Source organism: Spodoptera frugiperda, chromosome 24 (assembly GCF_023101765.2).
Source record: "Spodoptera frugiperda isolate SF20-4 chromosome 24, AGI-APGP_CSIRO_Sfru_2.0, whole genome shotgun sequence".
Classification (NCBI taxonomy): Eukaryota; Metazoa; Arthropoda; class Insecta; order Lepidoptera; family Noctuidae; genus Spodoptera; species Spodoptera frugiperda.
The window spans coordinates 11,260-29,538 of NC_064235.1; the positions used below are offsets into that span (position 1 = coordinate 11,260).

Below are 18,279 nucleotides of genomic sequence, written 5' to 3' on the forward strand. Positions count from 1 at the left end.
CTAAACATTCGTGGTTAAGTCTGAAAAGACAAAATTGCGACTGAACAGTAGTTGCGCAATTGCGACTGAACAGTCGCAGTTGCGACTACACAGTCGCAGTAGCGACTGAAAAGTCGTAGCTGCGATTGAACAGTCGTTGCATATCAACAAAAGTTGCATCTGAACAGAAGTTATTTTGTCTAAACATTCGTGGTTAAGTCTGAAAAGTCGTAGCTGCGATTGAAAGTCGTTGCATATCAACAAAAGTTGCATCGACTGAATTCGTGGTTAAGTCGCAGTTGCGACTGAACAGTCGCAGTTGCGACTACACAGTCGCAGTAGCGACTGAAAAGTCGTAGCTGCGATTGAACAGTCGTTGCATATCAACAAAATTTGCATCTGAACAGAAGTTATTTTGTCTAAACATTCGTGGTTAAGTCTGAAAAGACAAAAGCGAGCAGTGGCTGTCAGTTGGTCGACTGACGTGAGACGTGAGATCGATTGTGGTCGGGATGATTTCATGATTACAAACAAACCGTGCCAGTCGGTATCGCATCGCATAGTTCCAGATAATGTGCCTTCCACTGCGAGCGCTGCGACACAGATAACTCGTACAGCGAGCGAGACAAGCCGCCGTGTGTATACCGCCAGTATTGTTATGTTATTGTGCAGACATGGATAACTTCTTCACGGACTTTACCAAAAATGGTAAGTTTATGCGTCACCTGCACCAGCTGCCACTAGCTGGCGGGCGTGGCGGCGCGGCAGGCGTTGTATTGTTGCTGTGGTGGGTGACAACATAACCTGCGCAGTGCGGGGCTCGCTCCCGCCAGTTACTGCGACCACACAGCTGATGCATTACAGAGCGCCCCTAGACTCGTTACGTCCGTCACATTCTGTTATAACACTTACAGCGCGGTTGGCCGAGTGCGCCACACACAGCAGTAACACAGCTAGCACTCCATATCAGTCAGTAGGCGACATACAAGGAAGGAAGTGGTCACGCAGCGGTAGATATCGCGCGCCGTGTCGCACTGATACAGTGTTACCGTGTCTAACATTACTTAGTGCTAGGTACTTGTACCACAAACTGTTTGTAACAATATAAGTTGTTACTGCCCACTACACTGGTGTAGTCAGTCGGCTACAAGTAGTGCACACAGCTTCAGAAGTAAATGCCTTAACTTCATAAGTTTACATGTTTGTCATGTAGCTGTGAGTGTCATCTGTACTGGCAATCAACAGGTTAAAATACTTATTTATGTATAATTCATGGAGGACTTACTGCTAATGAATAACAATGAGCGCAGGTATCATTCAGCCAATTACAAGTTCCAACATGTAGAATGTTGTACTTTACAAACTTTACAACTGTTCCTAATATTATGCATTGCATGTCACTGGCACTGCATATAGTACTACTAGTACCTCTCTGTCTTAGTCTACACAAGATCATAGAATGCTAATGACATTTTTCCCTTAACAAGTTTTATAATATGATCGTAAAGTAACTATATATGGAACAGAAGTCAATAAATATATCCTTGTGTGCAACAACTAGTACCACACAGACATGGACTGAGTGTATGTGGCATTGTCTTACTTATTTACTATAATATTATAAATGTAGTAAACTATGGGAGTTTGTCACCTACTTTGTTTGTTTGTTACTGTTGTATACTTAACACATTGAACGCCGCGGTGGTCACCGGTGACCGACGTTAGCAGAGGATTTGCCTTCAACAGTTCTATTGGCATCCAAAGACTTATGTAGGTACTGGTCAAACCTTATTGACATAATAAGATTGACTGAGGAGAGGGTAGAAGACATTTCCCAGTTCACTTTTGTACTGGTTCTGCTACATAGCACAATAAACCTATTTACTTGAATATGGTGTTTTAATGGACACAACAGTTACTCAATCACATCAAAACAGCTGAGCAGATCAAGTTGAAGTTTGTAACAGAGGTAGATTTTGGTCTGGATGAACACACAGGCTACTTTTTATCCCATGGGACTGCGGGCAAAGCCACTGGCAGATGCTAGTCAATATGATACAATACTAAATCTGGGATCCCATAAGAAATATTACCAAACCTCTTGCCACAGTAATGTTCACTGTATATGGACATCATCAATGTATTGTATTGAGTTTGAACACAATAATGTCAGCTGCCTATAACAGTGACCCTGTTAACAACTATGTAATGCTTTAGTTAAGGAGTGTGTATTAGTATTATAGTTATCTGTAGTTCACAGTAATATCACTCAGGAAGTTGAGACTGTTGTTACATTGTATGTTATGTCTTGTCCCATGTCACTCATCAATGCTGCCATAGCCATCAATGTTGTAGGTCTATGTACATTGTAACATTGTATCCTCTATAACTGGCGAGCTACAGAAGGCCACATTGTGTACCAGTAACTATATGACAGTGTAGTATTCATCGAGGACAAGCTCCCTCTGTGTACGACATGGTGTCTCGTTATCATGTCGTCGTGTAGTAACCATTAGTATTAACTATCCGACTCCCGTTTGTTGCAGACATGTTCGCGAGCTGGGTGAGTAGAGTGCTAGTGGAGGCGGGCGGCCGGCGGTCGGGTGAGTAGTGCCCGGGTACACCCGAGTAAGTGCTGTACTGACGCCCTACACTGGTGTTACAGACGCCGCAGCCGGCGCCGGGCGCCGCGCAGCTGCCGGCCGGGCATCACACACCCCCCACACGACCGCCGCAGCCACTCGCCAAGCGGCCGCAGCGCGACCGATACTGTGAGTCCTACACTACACACATACACACCGCGCCACACTCTCACACTACACATTTCTTCCATTTACCTACATTTCATTATAGTCGCGATATTTCTCATAATATTTTAACAATAGATTCTCTTAAAATTGATGTTGTTGACAAAATCGGTAAAACATTGCGCCGGCGTCGTGACATTTGACTCGTTCTGTCACCTGTCAGTGTCAGTGTGGCGCATACAGCCACTACTGTCACCCGCTACAGTATATAGTTTGTCCGTGGGTCGCGGGTAGTCAGTGCCCGCGCGGTATATATGTCCGTCCTACCCGCGGCCGCAGCACTAGTAGCAGCAGTAACGTCGCCAGCCACAGTACGGAGCAGTCAGTGTACAGTATACAGTATACAGTGTACAGTGTACGTTGGTCAGTAAGTCAGTAACTGGTAGCGGACAGCGAGGACAACATGTGTGACAGCGAAGGTAACGTCGTGTAGTACTGTACGTTAGTGTTGCGTGAATATGTCGGGTAGTGTGAGTAACGCGCCCGGGGGCGCAGTGCGTTGTGTTGCAGACGGCGAGCCGCCCGCCAAGCGCGCCGCGCCCTCCATCCGCGTCGGCGCCGGCTTCAAGTGGAACCTGCAGGTCAGTGTGTAGTGTACAGTGTACAGTATACAGTGTACAGTATGTAGTCGTGTAGTTGTGTAGTATATATAACGCGCGGTACAGACGCTGGCGGCGGCGGCGGACGCGGTGGAGTGCGGCGGCAAGTCGCCGGTGTCGGCGCTGAACGAGCTGGGCGTGCGCGTGGCGTACGTGGTGCTGCGGCAGGGCGGGCCGGCGCACTGCCCCAGCTTCCACGTGGCCGTCACCGTGGCCGACCTGCGCTTCGAGGGCTGCGGCCACTCCAAGCGCGAGGCGCGCGCCGCCGCCGCCCGCGCCTGCCTGGCGGCGCTGCTGGCGCGCGCGGGGCGCGTGCTGCCCCCGCCCGCGCCGCCCACCGCGCCCCCGCGCGCCCCCGACTTCACCAGCGACGAGCCGCACATGTTCCCCCCAGTAAGTATACCCCACATAGTGCACACCCCCCACACACTACCCTCGCCCCTACAGTACGCTACACGCGCGCAGTGTCAGACTTCCAGTGCCCGGCGCCGATGCAGGCGCCGCCGCCCGCCCTCGCGGCCGCGCCCCCCGCGCCGCTCGCGCTCCCCGCGCCCCCGGCTACAGAGCTCACCAACGGCAGCCTGAAGCCGGTGGAGATGGCGGTGGACAGCTCGGCGGCGCTGTTCGGCGCTGGGGGCGGGGGCGCGGCGCTGAAGAGCCCCATCAACGTGCTGTACGAGAACTACTCGGGGCTCACGTTCACCTGCACCTTCGGGGACGGCTCCCCCCTCACGGCGCCGCAGGGTGAGCACGCACTGTACAATGTACTATATTGTTGCTGTATATATTGTGTAGTATACAGGGAGTATACAATGTAACGCCCGCACGTTGCAGCGCCGCTGCAGCTGAGCCACAGCATGCGGTTCAAGGTGGTCTGCCAGGTCAAGGAGCACAAGTTCGAGGGATACGGTGAGACATAGCTCCATATTAACTATAACTGCCGCACTCGGAGACATTAGCAACGATTTTGTTCTGACAACAATAATTAAAGACTGGGTGTAGTCACCATTGAGTGTCTCTGAGTGCGGCGGAGACTGTAAATCCTAGAATCAATAGTTTACTCCGGTAGGAAATAATTCCAGTAATGTACCTGCAGTCGGTTTTGAAAATTATCGAAAGTTGAGGGTAGAAGGATTTTTTTTAATTCTTGTAACTATTTTGTTGTAATGTTAGTTTATTTGTAAATATAGTTCCTCGGTATATTCCAGTAGCTCTAACAAATGTATTTCATGCTCCAATAATATGGCGCTCATTATTATATTACGAAGTTATACTAGGTACTAGTACTAGGCCTATGTATACTGGTAGGTTTCAAGTGTACAAGTAAAATATGTTTTACTAGTGAATATACATTGGATGGTGGGTGTATGTATGGGTGTGTGTATAGGGTCGAGTAAGAAGCTAGCCAAGCTGGCGGCGGCGCGGTCGGCGCTGGCGGCGCTGGAGGAGGGCGGAGGGCCGCGGAGTGAGCCCGTGCCCGCGCAGCACGGCCTGCACCAGACGCTGGCCGACCACATCGGCAAGCTGGTCAACGAGAAGTTCAACGAGCTGATGAAGAACGACCTCGTGCACTCCAAGCGGAAGGTGCTGGCCGGCATAGTGATCACTATAGACAACCGAGCAGAGGATGCGCGCGTTATAGCGGTGACGACGGGCACGAAGTGCGTGTCGGGCGAGCACATGTCGGTGTCGGGGCGCGCGCTCAACGACTGCCACGCCGAGGTGGCGGCGCGCCGCTGTCTGCAGCGCCACCTGTACGCGCAGCTGGCGCAGTACGCGCGCAGCCCGGACCCGACCGTGGCCATAGAAGACAACGACCTGGAGCCCCTGCCCGGCGGCGGGTACCGGCTGAAGCCGTCGCGGCAGGTGCACCTGTACGTGAGCACGGCGCCGTGCGGCGACGGGCGCATCTTCTCGCCGCACGAGCCGCACCTGGCGGAGCCCGACCGGCACCCCAACCGGCTGGCGCGCGGCCAGCTGCGCACCAAGATCGAGTCGGGCGAGGGCACGATCCCCGTGAAGAACTGCCACAACGTGGTGCAGACGTGGGACGGCGTGATGCAGGGCGAGCGCCTGCTGACCATGTCGTGCTCCGACAAGGTGGCGCGCTGGGCCGTGGTGGGGCTGCAGGGCGCGCTGCTGTCGCGCCTGCTGCGGCCCGTGTACCTGTCCTCGCTCGTGCTGGGCTCGCTGCTGCACCCGCACCACATGTACAGGTTCGTGCACGAATTATACCAAACTTTGTATTAACCCCACTACTACAGGTACTTTATATGACCTAGGAATCGACTCCAACACTACATTAGTAACTTCTACTCAGACACCAGCAACAATAAAAGCCTTAAATATCTCTGTACTAGCTCTCGGTCGCGACATCATGACATCGTCCACATGGAATATTTCAAGAACCATCTTTGTACTCAGTAGCAATATCTTCAGTCCGTGTAGCTTTGAAAAACAAACTTACTCACACATTCACACACTGTTACAATCTAACTCACACAGACACCTTATCTACATGATTACACGGACGCCATCTTGTTGTGTAAGCTTTTACTATCTGTGGTGAAGTAATCTGTCAAATATTTCGCGCCATTTGTTTGTGTTGTCGATGCTTTGTTGTACAAGGATTTATCTGAACCAATTCACAGATTTCTCGTATGGGAATCGAACCCGTGATATAGATAGTAGGTACCTAATAGGTTATTTCGACGACTCGAGTGTGAACATAGTTATAAATATTGAACATGATGTAAGTAGGTACTTAGTAATAATTTAGGTTTTTATATTTGATTATGCACCGTAACTCCGTGTCAGGATAGAGTTAATACTCTCTACCCCGCAAGTATATAATTGTTATGCGTGTAATAAAGGGAGGGGTGGGGCGGGAAAGTAATAAATAAAACGACAGCATGTTGTACAACATTTGTATATCGGGGGCGCGGGGGCGGGGGCGCGTCACTCGATGGAGTAGGGCGAGGTCCGGTGAGTCAGCAGGAAGTACGAGCCGCGCGCCCTGCAACACAATGTATATAGTAGTACTAACGTTGGCACAATACATTGGAACAGGCTGCTACATGTCGATACAAGCTGGTTACTATAGCTTGTGCGAGTTCCAAACTACGTGTGCTATACATACATATGGTGCCAGTCTACGTGCTACCGTACACAGCCCCAGTAGACACAGTTAGGGCGCCACGGTGAGGCGCGCGCCCTGCGGGGCCAGCCCCAGCAGCTTCCGCAGCGTCCCCCACCAACCACCGCCCCCCAGCTCCAGCGCCACCCCCGGCAGGGGGGCGGGGTCGCGGCCCACGTAGCGCGATGTCTCCCTGGCGACGTGCGCGAGCTGGCCCGCGCCGCTCGTGACGCGGGTGGACACGACCCGCGCCACGCTGACGAGCGGCGCGCCCCGCAGCAGCGCGCCCAGCACGCCCAGCGCGCCCAGCGAGGGCCAGGAGTCGGTACTGCTAGTACTGGTGTCTCTACGCAGCGCCGGCAGGAACCGCTTGTGGCGGCGGTGGGCAGGCGCCGGCGGTGCAGTCAGCTCGAACACGTAGTATTGTCGCGGGTGCAGCATACCCGCACCTGTAGGCGTGTGCGTGCTACTACATACAGTGCTATACAAGCGGTGCGCTATACATATACTATGTACACTATCTATACAGTGGGGTGCAGTGGTAGGGAGGTGGGTCTCACGTAGAGGGCGCCCCGTGGCCCATGTGCGCGGCGGGTGCGCCGGCGCAGCGGCCGCGCGTGTAGTCCCGCCAGGAGGGACACTGCGACGCGAGGAAGCTGCGCGGGCGCAGCACGGACTCGGCGTAGAACTGGTACGAGCGCCAGTGGCTGCAGAAGACTACACCCCGACATGTTACACTCTGTATACTGCTACTGGTAGCGGGTGCTTTCATTCAAATGGTTATTACTAGCCGGAGACAGGACATTCTGTCGGCTCCCGCGGTATGTATCACGGCCTCACAGACAACCGACGTAAAATGTAACTCCTCTGGTGTCACGGGTATCCATAGACGGCATTGATTGCTTACCATCAAGTGATCAGTCACCTCGTTTGCTGTCATATACTATAAAAAAATATTATTTGTCCGGAGTCAGGAAATTCGGCGATGTCCCATCAGGTCCATAGATTGATGGAACACATAGCACGAGTGTGTGCACTGTGACACCTCCAGTGTGGTGGGTGTAGTATACTCACACTTGTTGAGCAGCAGCTGCTGCGGCAGCACCGCCTCCAGCTCGCAGCCGGGCTGCGGACTGGCGCCGCCGTTCGGGAAGTAGTCCGCGTGGCCCAGCGCCTGCTTGTAGCCTAGCAGTATACAAGCAAGCAGTAGTGACACGAGTGTAGTCAGGCCATCGGATTAGATTTGGAGAACAAGCAGTTTCTAACTTGGCACATATCATTGAGGAGAAAAGAAAGGGAACTATTTCTGACTTGGGACGCCAGAAAGGACTATACAATTAAGAGACTCTTAACTGCCAAGCCACACAGAACAGAATAGTCAAAGTCAAAAGTCAAAATTATTTATTTCAAATAGACCAGGAAGGCACTTTTGAACGTCAAAGCAAATATAATAATAACGTCTGTCTGTCGGTCAGTCCTCTAGTTGCTCTATTTGCTCGTTCCAAAGTGTAGATTCCTATGGAGAAGAACGAGCAACAAACTCCATAGGTTACTCTTTTCCAATCAGGTTCACAATACAATTCTTGGTTACATTGTTTCGTTGGTTCAATTATGTGAGAACAATAGCAGTAGTTACCGAAGATGCCGGCGTCAGTGTGTATGACATCCACAAACTCCGCATCGCTGGGGTCCAGTCTCTGCTCCGCGGGCAGCCCGTGGAACAGCGGCAGCGCGGGGTCCAGCCCCGTGATGCGCGCGACGCGACCCGCCCGCAGCGCGCCCCCCGCCACCCCCGCGGCGTGCGCCCCCAGGCTGTGGCCCACCAGGTGCGTGTGGTTGAGGCGCAGGCCGCGCGCCGCCAGGTAGTCCAGCAGGCGCGCCGCGTACTGCCCCACGAACCACGTGTTGTGCGCCGCGGCCGGGTACCACGGACCCGCCTCCAGCCGCGCCGCGTCCACCATGATCACGTTGGTGTCGCCGCGCTGCATGTACGCTGCAACAGTAGTATCGTGTAGTGTAGCACTATATACAATGTGATAGGTTTCGAACTTCTAACCCGTTAAGGCTGAGTACTACATCTAATTTTAAGGACAAAAGTCGGGGATCGAAGTGGTCGAATCCCCTCTCCCTTAAAATTATGGCTATTTTAATATTTTTCTTACTTTATGTGATTTCAAAGGCTGTATGCGTCGTAGAAACAAAAAAAAACGACAAACGGTAGCTAATAACCTTGGCTAACTAATTCATTACTTTTTTCATATGTTTGATAATGTTTTGGTGAGAAAAAAAAAAATTCTGAATAATCTTTACCAAAAAAATCGCTATTTTTCAATATTTTCAATTGGGGTTTCAAACACCCATATTACTTTTTTGTCGATAAAATTAGATGTAGTACTCAGCCTTAACGGGTTAGAAGTCCCACACCTATCACATTGTATACTGCTGTATACTATATATTGCGACATGTCTGCCCACCCTCCCGCACGGCCACGGCGCTGCCGTCGTCGGGCTGCTCCATGAAGGCGTGGAAGTAGAGCACGGTGGGCGCGCTCCACTGCAGGTTGGACGCGAACAGCAGCTCGTCGTCGCCCAGCGCCAGCCGCTGCGGGACCGTCGGGTTGTGTCTGTGCACACACACACAATGTTATATACCACATAGGGGCACTTGGCCTTGTCCACCGGCGCCAGCTGCAGCAGTGGACAGTGGACAGTGGACAGTGGAGTGTAGAGTGTGATGTGGTGGCACTGACCTGGTGTAGAGGTGGAAGGAGACGTCGGTGCCGGCGTGCACGTAGGGGCACTTGGCCTTGTCCACCGGCGCCAGCTGCAGCAGTGGACAGTGGACAGTGGACAGTGGAGTGTAGAGTGTGATGTGGTGGCACTGACCTGGTGTAGAGGTGGAAGGAGACGTCGGTGCCGGCGTGCACGTAGGGGCACTTGGCCTTGTCCACCGGCGCCAGCTGCAGCAGTGGACAGTGGACAGTGGACAGTGGAGTGTAGAGTGTGATGTGGTGGCACTGACCTGGTGTAGAGGTGGAAGGAGACGTCGGTGCCGGCGTGCACGTAGGGGCACTTGGCCTTGTCCACCGGCGCCAGCTGCAGCAGTGGACAGTGGACAGTGGACAGTGGAGTGTAGAGTGTGATGTGGTGGCACTGACCTGGTGTAGAGGTGGAAGGAGACGTCGGTGCCGGCGTGCACGTAGGGGCACTTGGCCTTGTCCACCGGCGCCAGCTGCAGCAGTGGACAGTGGACAGTGGACAGTGGAGTGTAGAGTGTGATGTGGTGGCACTGACCTGGTGTAGAGGTGGAAGGAGACGTCGGTGCCGGCGTGCACGTAGGGGCACTTGGCCTTGTCCACCGGCGCCAGCTGCAGCAGTGGACAGTGGACAGTGGACAGTGGAGTGTAGAGTGTGATGTGGTGGCACTGACCTGGTGTAGAGGTGGAAGGAGACGTCGGTGCCGGCGTGCACGTAGGGGCACTTGGCCTTGTCCACCGGCGCCAGCTGCAGCAGTGGACAGTGGACAGTGGACAGTGGAGTGTAGAGTGTGATGTGGTGGCACTGACCTGGTGTAGAGGTGGAAGGAGACGTCGGTGCCGGCGTGCACGTAGGGGCACTTGGCCTTGTCCACCGGCGCCAGCTGCAGCAGCGCGTTCTCGTACTGCACGCCCGGGGGACCTGCCGGACAGACACATAAACATACAGTAACTTGGACTATCTACTGGTGAGGGTCACATGGAGAATGGTTCGGAGATAAGTTGCTCAGCAACAGCTGTGGTGCCACGGGCTCACAGTGTACCGGCGTGGAACAACGCTTAAGTTGTGGGTAGTCGTGTGAGCGAACTGATCACAGGAATCTTCGCCGATACCCAATCCCCAAATGCCGACTACACATTTAAAACTGTCTTAGTGTAGCCAGTGTCTATAGATCCGGAGCTGCGGACTACCTAGCGGGTTACCGGGGCTCCGGCTCGAAAAGCAGGAGTAGGAACGGGGTGGTGTTTAGTCAGTAAGAGTCTGACACTCCCTCTCGTCTCACCCAAGGCGAAAGAAATAATTTGACGATTTTCACCCCTCAAAAAAAAAAGTGAAAAAAAAGGGACTATAGGCGGTGGCGATTGTTTACCATCAGGTGCTACTTTACGATACTTTCTGCCCATACAAGACGTGATCAACCAACCAGTATACGGTATAAATATTACATACGGACTCATCCAAGTGTGGGAGAGCCATGCTTCGGCACTGCTGGGCCGGCTCGACCGGAATGATACCACGGCCTCACCGAATACCGACGTCAAACAACGCTTGCATTGTGTTTCGTTGTGTGAGTGAGGTTACCGGAGGTCCAATTTCCCCCTTCCCAATCTTCCCCATCCCCATTCCCGAACAACAACCCTTAAATTTCTAACTCCCAAAAAGCCGGTAACGCATTTGTAAAGCCTCTGTTGTTTCAAGTGTCCATGGGCCGCGGCGATTGCTTACTATCAGGTAATACGTCAGCTCGATTACCGGCACGTCTCATAAAAAAATACAAGCAGGCGAACATAATCTGTGTAAATACTGCATTCCACGCTAATATCGGAATAACACAACAAAAACGATGGATTATCTATTAGCGCCAATATAATGTAACACTGTATCAGGCCTCGGCCTCGAATTTTGCGGGCAGCGGGGCGGCGGCGGCGGCGGCGCGGGAGCGGGGCGGCGGCGGCGGACCCGTTCTCGAAACTAGCGGGCAGATCGCGCGGCACTACAGCGGTGTAGTGTTGTGTTCGTGGTTGTGTTGTCGAGATATTTGTTTTTATTAGCGAACGAAATCTTTTTGATTCAAATTTATTCCTAACGCTCGACTTACTGTGGGCAAAAGAAGAAGACTTACCGCAATGTTACCGCGCCCCGGTTCCGCTGGGCGCGCGCCAGTCCTGCGCCCCTGCGCCCCCTGTACCTAGTTATGTTAATGTATACTAGTTGCCCGGCGCCGCGCGTCACTACTGGACATTTCACTTTCTACAACTAGATACTAGGTACTAGATAATTACGCCGGCTGGCGGAGATACGGGAAATTAATTAATTTATACTGATACAAGGAAACTGTCTGTCTGTCTGTCTGTCTGTCTGTCTGTCCGATATGCTATGTATCTAACTTCAAAATGATAATTTCTATCAATCATAATCACTACCCTATTGCGAGACTTCTCTTAAAAACCTTTAATAATAATTGTTGTATTACACCTTAAGCATTGACTTATATTGTATTACCTCCATCCTAGATCCCCAAAAGGCCAGCAATGGACTTGTATCTCTCCTAGTGTCGTGGGTGTCCATAGTTGGTGGCACTCATGGCCTACCATCAGGTGATCCGTTTCACATTCGCCGACCTATACCATAAAGGGCGGGCGGCGCCACGTGCCGTCACTATACTAGCCCCGCACTAACCTAATGCAGCCGCGACCAGTTCCCAGCTTCCATACCCGGCAGACCGGTGCTGCACGTTGCACAACTGCATCGCTGCACTCCGCCATGTAACATCCTGCAGGACCAGCTCTTACATACACACAGACACACTGACTGACATATTATCCAACCTTCCTTCCAATCCACATCTTACATATACTTATACGCTTCTTACTCTTTATATGGGGTAAGCAGAGTGATATTTATCAATTCGATTGTAACTAGCTATTTTAAAATTTGTAATAAATCATTATTGTCATATCACTGTAACTTGCAATTTATGGTTATCAAAAATGTTGCTGAAATCCTAACGATCATAGCTCTCCGGAGCTGTGGTAATTAAAGTACATTTGTCATCAGATACCCCCACTCTTACCGCCGGGTGTCATATACCCGACTTAGGCACTACGACAGAAACGTTTCGTTGGTTCAATTCGTCCCCAGCGTGTTACCGGGGACTCCGGTTCACAACTGCAAGCAGGAGTAGTCAGTAAGAGTCTGACACTCTCTCTCTCTCGCCTCGTACAAGGCGGGAGAAGGCATTGGATGATTTCCCCCCTTAAAAAATGTAGGAGCGAGTGTACCAGTGATTACAATGTGTACATTGTATACTCCTGCATTACGTCAGTGTGTATAAAGTATGCAGCCGCGCGCTGACCATGTTACCGGTCACGCTCCACTAGCACTTGTCGCAAGCGAGCCAAGCACTCACTCGGGAATCGAACCCACCGACCCATGTGCTCTACATTCCGTTCTCACGCATTATAAACTTATTCGAAGCAATAGATATTAACTCTGATTTTATTGTAACTTTCGTGAGACATACTAAATTAATTATTATGTTATCGGCATTACTCACGTAGTGTTTTGATGAGGAACTCGACTAGTTTCAAGCCATGCTAGAGGCTCATATTGAAACTAGTCGAGTTCCTCGTCAAAATAGTACGTGAGTAAGCCGATAACATAATAATTAAGTTATTAACTCGATAGGAACTACGAGCATCTAGCTTCACTGACGGACAATCTGACAGATTATTATTGTTTATTTCTTTACTCGTTGACATTTCAAAAGTACCTATCCAATCCATGGTTTAATTGGAATAAATTATTTGAATTTAACTTTAACTTTGACTCCTACATTTCAACATTCATGTTGAGATGAAGTCGGTTCCCAGTACAAATGTCAAAGTATTGAACCCTGACCTGCTGGTAGATCTGGACTTCCACCGTTCCTGATCCAGTGATTCGGGATGAGTTACAGATAGTAACAGACTGACGAAACAAAACAGTGGTCATTCGTATCATCCTTGCATGGAGGTCATCTGTCCTGATTGTAATCATTACAATCAATCCCACTAATATTATAAATGTAGACAGTTTGTGTGTTTCAATGTTTGTCCGTGAAACACGCTGAAACTACTGAACGGATTTTTGATGAAATTTGAGTATACAGACAGGGGTGTGAGCTAACTTGGGAGATACGGTACTTTTTATTGCACGGAAACGCGGGGGACACTACTTGTAGAAGCCAGTGAGCAATAAAGTTACATAACAGTACACAGCACGTCACCTACTGTTGTTTGGTTTCACATGTGGGACTCGTCATGGTTAGCGCTGGGCTGGCTCGACCGGAGTGACACCGCGACCTCATAGAAATCTATCGGGAAACACCCAAAGCGTTGCTTCTCTGTTCTTGAGCACAAGAATGACACTGATGGCCAAATCTCCAAAAAACCGTCAATATACTCTAGAATCCTCTGGTGTTCCGAGTAGTATGTCCATGGACAACGCTGATTGCTTACCATCAGGTGAATCCATTTGCTCGATTACCGGCTTATACCATATAAAAAATTCAGTATACTCACGTATGAGGGACAGGAAGCAGGCGAGCGGTACCACGGACTGCATGGCGACACACACACTGGACTATACTATACTATACTATTATAACTTATTATTAAATTATTATATATTACTATGCTATGCTATGCTATGGTGTCTGAGAGAGAGTGCGATGCGTGCGGTGCGTCCAAGGCGCGGTGGTGCAGTGCCACCACCACCACCGCCACTACCACTGCCAGTAGTTGGGCAACACACACTACTACACTACTACACCGATACATTAATACATTACTGCGCTCCCTTTAATTACTGTTTACATAAACTCACCCAACTTACAAGTAACGCACTACTTGTCTTATGCCTTTTTTTTTGAGGGGGAAAAATTGTCCAATGACTTCTCCCGCCTTGGATGATTTAGTACTAGCTTCTGCCAGCGACTTCCTCCGTCTTCTTGTAGGATAAATAGCTTAGGTATGTGTTATTCCAGACCGTAATCTACCCCTGTTCCAAATTTCATCCCGATCCCTTCAGCCGTTTTGACGTGAAAGAGTAACTAACGTCCATACTTCCAAACTAACGCAATAATAATAACCTTTAGAAAAAGCTTTTAGGGACCAAGGCTTTTTATTTTGGGGACAAACTGTTCACGGACACACCTCTACATACTCCTGTTCACCAGGACTTACATACTTTTAATTGTGGACTCGCCATGCTTGGGCAGTGGCACTGCTGGGTCGGCTCGATTGGAATGATACCGCGGCTGAGCAAAAACTAAACGTGAACCAACCAAAACTTTGTGTTTCGTTGTGTGAGTGAGGTTACCAAAAGCTCAATTACACCCTTCCCAATCCCCGAATTCCCAACAACCCTTAAATACCTAGTTTTATCAGTCCCATGTAATAAGGGGTGAGCCTATTGTGTATTAAACTCCACATTGAATCTTCTGATAGTAGTTTTGGCCAGTTAGTACATATAAGTTTTTAAACTGACATGTTCACTAACACTATTATTAACTGTGTAATTAATCCGTGAATCCGTGTTAATCCGTGAACATGGCGCTTGCAACAGTGCCGAAATATCGGAAACTCGATAAAATAAATAAACATGGTAAATATCCCGTTATAAGTTCTAATAATACAGTTAGTACATTGTGCTCAGGTACCTACTTAGTACTGACCCATGTATTCTGTTAGTAAATTTTGACACAGTTCGTCACATTACTAGTCTGTTATTGAAGTTGCGCAGCGAGTTTTGAGATTTACGACGTAATGATGTAACGTTTGATTCCCTACAGAAGCTACTGTCTACGTGTGACAATATGTTGTGTGTGATGTAGTGCTATATTTGTGTAGAGCCATCTGCGGGCGCATCGAGTCGTACCTGTCGTGCCTGCCCCCCCCCTTCCAGCTGCAGTGCCCCCTGCTGTCGCGCGCCGCCAGCACCGAGGCGCGGACGCCGGCGCGCGCGCCCTCCTTCAGCGTCTGCTGGGTCTGCACGCACCCGGTACTGTACACTGTACACTGTACACTACATACATTGTATAGTGCAGTATAGTGACCCCCCCCTCCCCCCTACCCCCGCAGCTGCCCGAGGTGATCAACGCGACGACGGGCAAGCTGGAGTCGGGTCAGCCGTCGCTGCTGTGCAAGCAGAGCATGTTCGCGCGCTGGCAGTTCCTGGCGCGCCGCCTGCCGCCGCTGCCGCCCGACCAGGACCTGGAGCTGACCGCGCCGGACGCCGCCGACGCCGCCGGCGCGCCCCCGCCCGCCGCGCCCCCGCGCCCCCCGCGCCCCTCGACATCTCCGACACGCTGCTGTACAACGAGGCCAAGCAGATGTGTCCCGCCTACCAGGTGCGTGTACTACTGTGTACTATATACTAGCTGTGTGTATGTATACTGTATGTCTGTCTGTATGTCCGTGTATAGTTGGCTAAGCGGCGTCTGACGGAGGCGTTCGAGCGCGCCAAGCTGGGCAGCTGGATCCGGCGGCCGCTGGAGCAGGACCAGTTCGTGTGCGAGCTCACGGACGCAGACCCCGCGCTCCTGTTCACTTAGGCGGGCCCACAGTCCGCGCCGTGTGGCGCCGCGCCCCCGCGCCCCCGCCGCGCGCGCACGCGCCCCCGCGGCCTCACGTGAGCGCGCGCGGCGGGGGCGGGCGCGCCCCCAGCCACTGATGATGTCTACCAAAGCAGTCGCAGCTTGTAGTATTCGAGACGCGGCCGGCCCCCCCCCCCCCCCGGGCCGCCCGGCCGCGCGCGCTTTGGTAGTGGATCATGCCGCGGCGCCACACGAGCTCGGTGTAGACCAACCTTGGAGGCAGAGTACAGTCACCCCCCGCGCCCCCGCGCCCCCTGCCCCCGCCGCCCCCCCGTCGCCGCGCCACCTGTCGCAGTTACTCACAGACATATCGCGCGCCCCGGTGCCGCGCGATGTCTTCTCCGCTCCGCCCTGTGTACGGTTGTGTAAGGCTGTGTATGCTGTGTATGCTGTGTACGGCAGTGTAGCGTGTGTAGGGAGCGGACTAGACATGGCGCGGCGTGGGGCGCGCCGATTGTCTCCGAGTAGCGCGGCGCGTGCCGCCATACACGTGTCGGTGCCCTGTGTCTGTCTATATATATACATATAGAGATAATGTCTGTCTGTCTGTCGCGACGTGTCGGCCGCAGTGCCGCGATACCAAAGATATTACTGAGCACTCGCGCCCGCCGCGTCGCGTAATATATTGCATGTTGCTGACTTATAACACGGTACTATTCACAAGCCTGTTAGTCTCACAGATCTAGTATAGACCGGCAACGCACCTGTAACGCCTCTGGTGTCGCGGGTGTCAGTTGATCCGTCTGCTTAAATTAAAACATTTCGAAGGTTTGTGAATAGTACTCATATTATAGTTATGTACCAGTTTATGTTTGTTTGACCCCCCTACCCCCTCCCCCCTCGTGTAGTTACCGACCGACGGAGTTACCCAGTGAGTGTAGCGCGGGTTCAGTTCCCGTGTAGAGACCTATGTTTTATAAAGTTGACATGATAGTGATTAGTGCGCCCCACTCACACTAGTGCAGTCTGTCGGTGTCTACACACGTACAAGTGTGTGTGTGTGTGTGTGTGTGTGTGTGTGTGTGTGCGTGTGTGTGTGTACAAGTACCTGTGCCTGTGATGTCGGAACACAAAGACCGTATTGTAAGAGTATTTTTTTAAATAAAGCCTGTAACACACTCGTAACGTCGCGCCAGTAGTCAAGTAACGCTCCGAGTATTCTAGTCTGTTCTCACCTTAACTTAGTGTAGAGTTAGTACTAGTAGGAGGTACCTAGTTGGGGGATCCCTTAGCTAAACATGTTGAAATCGTACAATTAACAAGTTTTAATAGTTGTAAGTGGATTCTAAATCAATATGTCGAAGTAATTGTTGATACTTTCTGAATTTATCGTAAATAAGTTGTGAATGGAGACGCACACGAGGCAATGCGAGTGAGACCTGAGGAAGTAGAGTAGTGTTAGCGAGTCAAGTCTAACCAATAGTAAATTATATCGTAGGTAGATTAATTATTGTACTTTACATAGTGTAAGATCTGTAATTGGCACAAATCGATCCCCTGTCTATAAGACCAAACGAAGCGAGCTACGATAAACACTACGCACGCGCGCGCCATCTAGTTGTAAAGTCCGGGAACTATTTGCTCTGTTGTTGTTGTTGTTGTGGTACTAGATGGCGCCACGTGTCCGCATCGCGTTACGAGTGCTGCGCGTACCTTGTTGTAATAATAAATAATTAGATTATGTTTGTATTTAGTTAATGTAATGTTATAATGATTGGGCCGCGGGCGTCGCCCGCCCGCTGTACGCTGGATGAAGCAGGATTAAGTTAATAAATCAGTTTGTATGCAGCGCTGTGTATTATTTCACCACCTCCTTGTACAGTTGTGACCGTTGACACCAACTACCCCTAAATGGTCACTAAGTCATGTATCGGGACGTATCAGCTAAATTAATCCTTCACTTATACTGTTAGGTATAGATTTATGAAAACTAAAGTATTCTGAATTTTAGCTTACGGGTTTCTTAAATTCAGGAGAGATTAATGTAAACCGCACTACTCTCCTTCTAATAAAATATTAAACTGATCGACAGTATTGTCAATGTCTCCACCCTATCATTTTAGGAATCTGCTTGTCATTTTAGAGAGTCACGTGCATAATGTTATACCCTGTACTAGTGCAGTATACTAGCATACACAAATTATATCATTCCACAGATAAAGACAAAAATTGCAACAAATGATTTACCTAAACATTGCAAGTATCTACATTTCATGGTGACCCACATACCGTCACACAGGGTGTTCCCAGCAATGATACCACATACTGGTAACTCCCGATACCGACACATTCCTACATGACAGCTGACTGGGCGCAGTATCAGGGCGGACACTGTGGCGGATTAGATAACAGTGACATGTTCCC

The 18,279-nt window shown here is 50.7% G+C and overlaps 2 protein-coding genes across 2 annotated transcripts; one reads left to right on the top strand and one right to left on the bottom strand.

Moving 5' to 3' along the window:
* Positions 1 to 438: 438 nt before the first annotated feature.
* On the top strand, positions 439 to 17,703 carry LOC118282069 (double-stranded RNA-specific editase Adar). The gene is made up of 13 exons (XM_050703838.1): positions 439 to 687; positions 2,526 to 2,542; positions 2,645 to 2,750; positions 3,282 to 3,367; positions 3,452 to 3,782; positions 3,857 to 3,890; positions 3,966 to 4,129; positions 4,220 to 4,294; positions 4,773 to 5,601; positions 15,170 to 15,320; positions 15,401 to 15,530; positions 15,593 to 15,669; positions 15,745 to 17,703. The coding sequence occupies exons 1-13, from the start codon at positions 654 to 656 to the stop codon at positions 15,871 to 15,873; spliced, it is 2,163 nt and encodes a 720-aa protein (XP_050559795.1). The 5' UTR covers positions 439 to 653; the 3' UTR covers positions 15,874 to 17,703.
* On the bottom strand, positions 6,471 to 14,044 carry LOC118278651 (pancreatic lipase-related protein 2-like). The gene is made up of 6 exons (XM_050703691.1): positions 13,841 to 14,044; positions 10,088 to 10,199; positions 8,997 to 9,145; positions 8,158 to 8,514; positions 7,596 to 7,706; positions 6,471 to 6,970 (listed from the first exon to the last, which is right to left on the bottom strand). Exons 1-6 carry the CDS (start codon positions 13,881 to 13,883, stop codon positions 6,573 to 6,575), a joined length of 1,170 nt encoding a protein of 389 aa, XP_050559648.1. The 5' UTR covers positions 13,884 to 14,044; the 3' UTR covers positions 6,471 to 6,572.
* Positions 17,704 to 18,279: the final 576 nt, after the last annotated feature.

Excerpts from the sequence above, each read along its gene's own strand:
- LOC118282069 (XM_050703838.1), top strand. The coding sequence starts at position 654 with ATGGATAACTTCTTCACGGACTTTACCAAAAATG. Across the intron at positions 15,321-15,400 it reads GCTGGGTCTGCACGCACCCG|CTGCCCGAGGTGATCAACGC; the intron begins GTACTGTACACT and ends CTACCCCCGCAG. Across the intron at positions 15,670-15,744 it reads AGATGTGTCCCGCCTACCAG|TTGGCTAAGCGGCGTCTGAC; the intron begins GTGCGTGTACTA and ends GTCCGTGTATAG.
- LOC118278651 (XM_050703691.1), bottom strand. The coding sequence starts at position 13,883 with ATGCAGTCCGTGGTACCGCTCGCCTGCTTCCTGTCCCTCATAC. Across the intron at positions 10,200-13,840 it reads CTGCTTCCTGTCCCTCATAC|GTCCCCCGGGCGTGCAGTAC; the intron begins GTGAGTATACTG and ends TCTGTCCGGCAG. Across the intron at positions 9,146-10,087 it reads TCCTTCCACCTCTACACCAG|ACACAACCCGACGGTCCCGC; the intron begins GTCAGTGCCACC and ends GTGTGTGCACAG.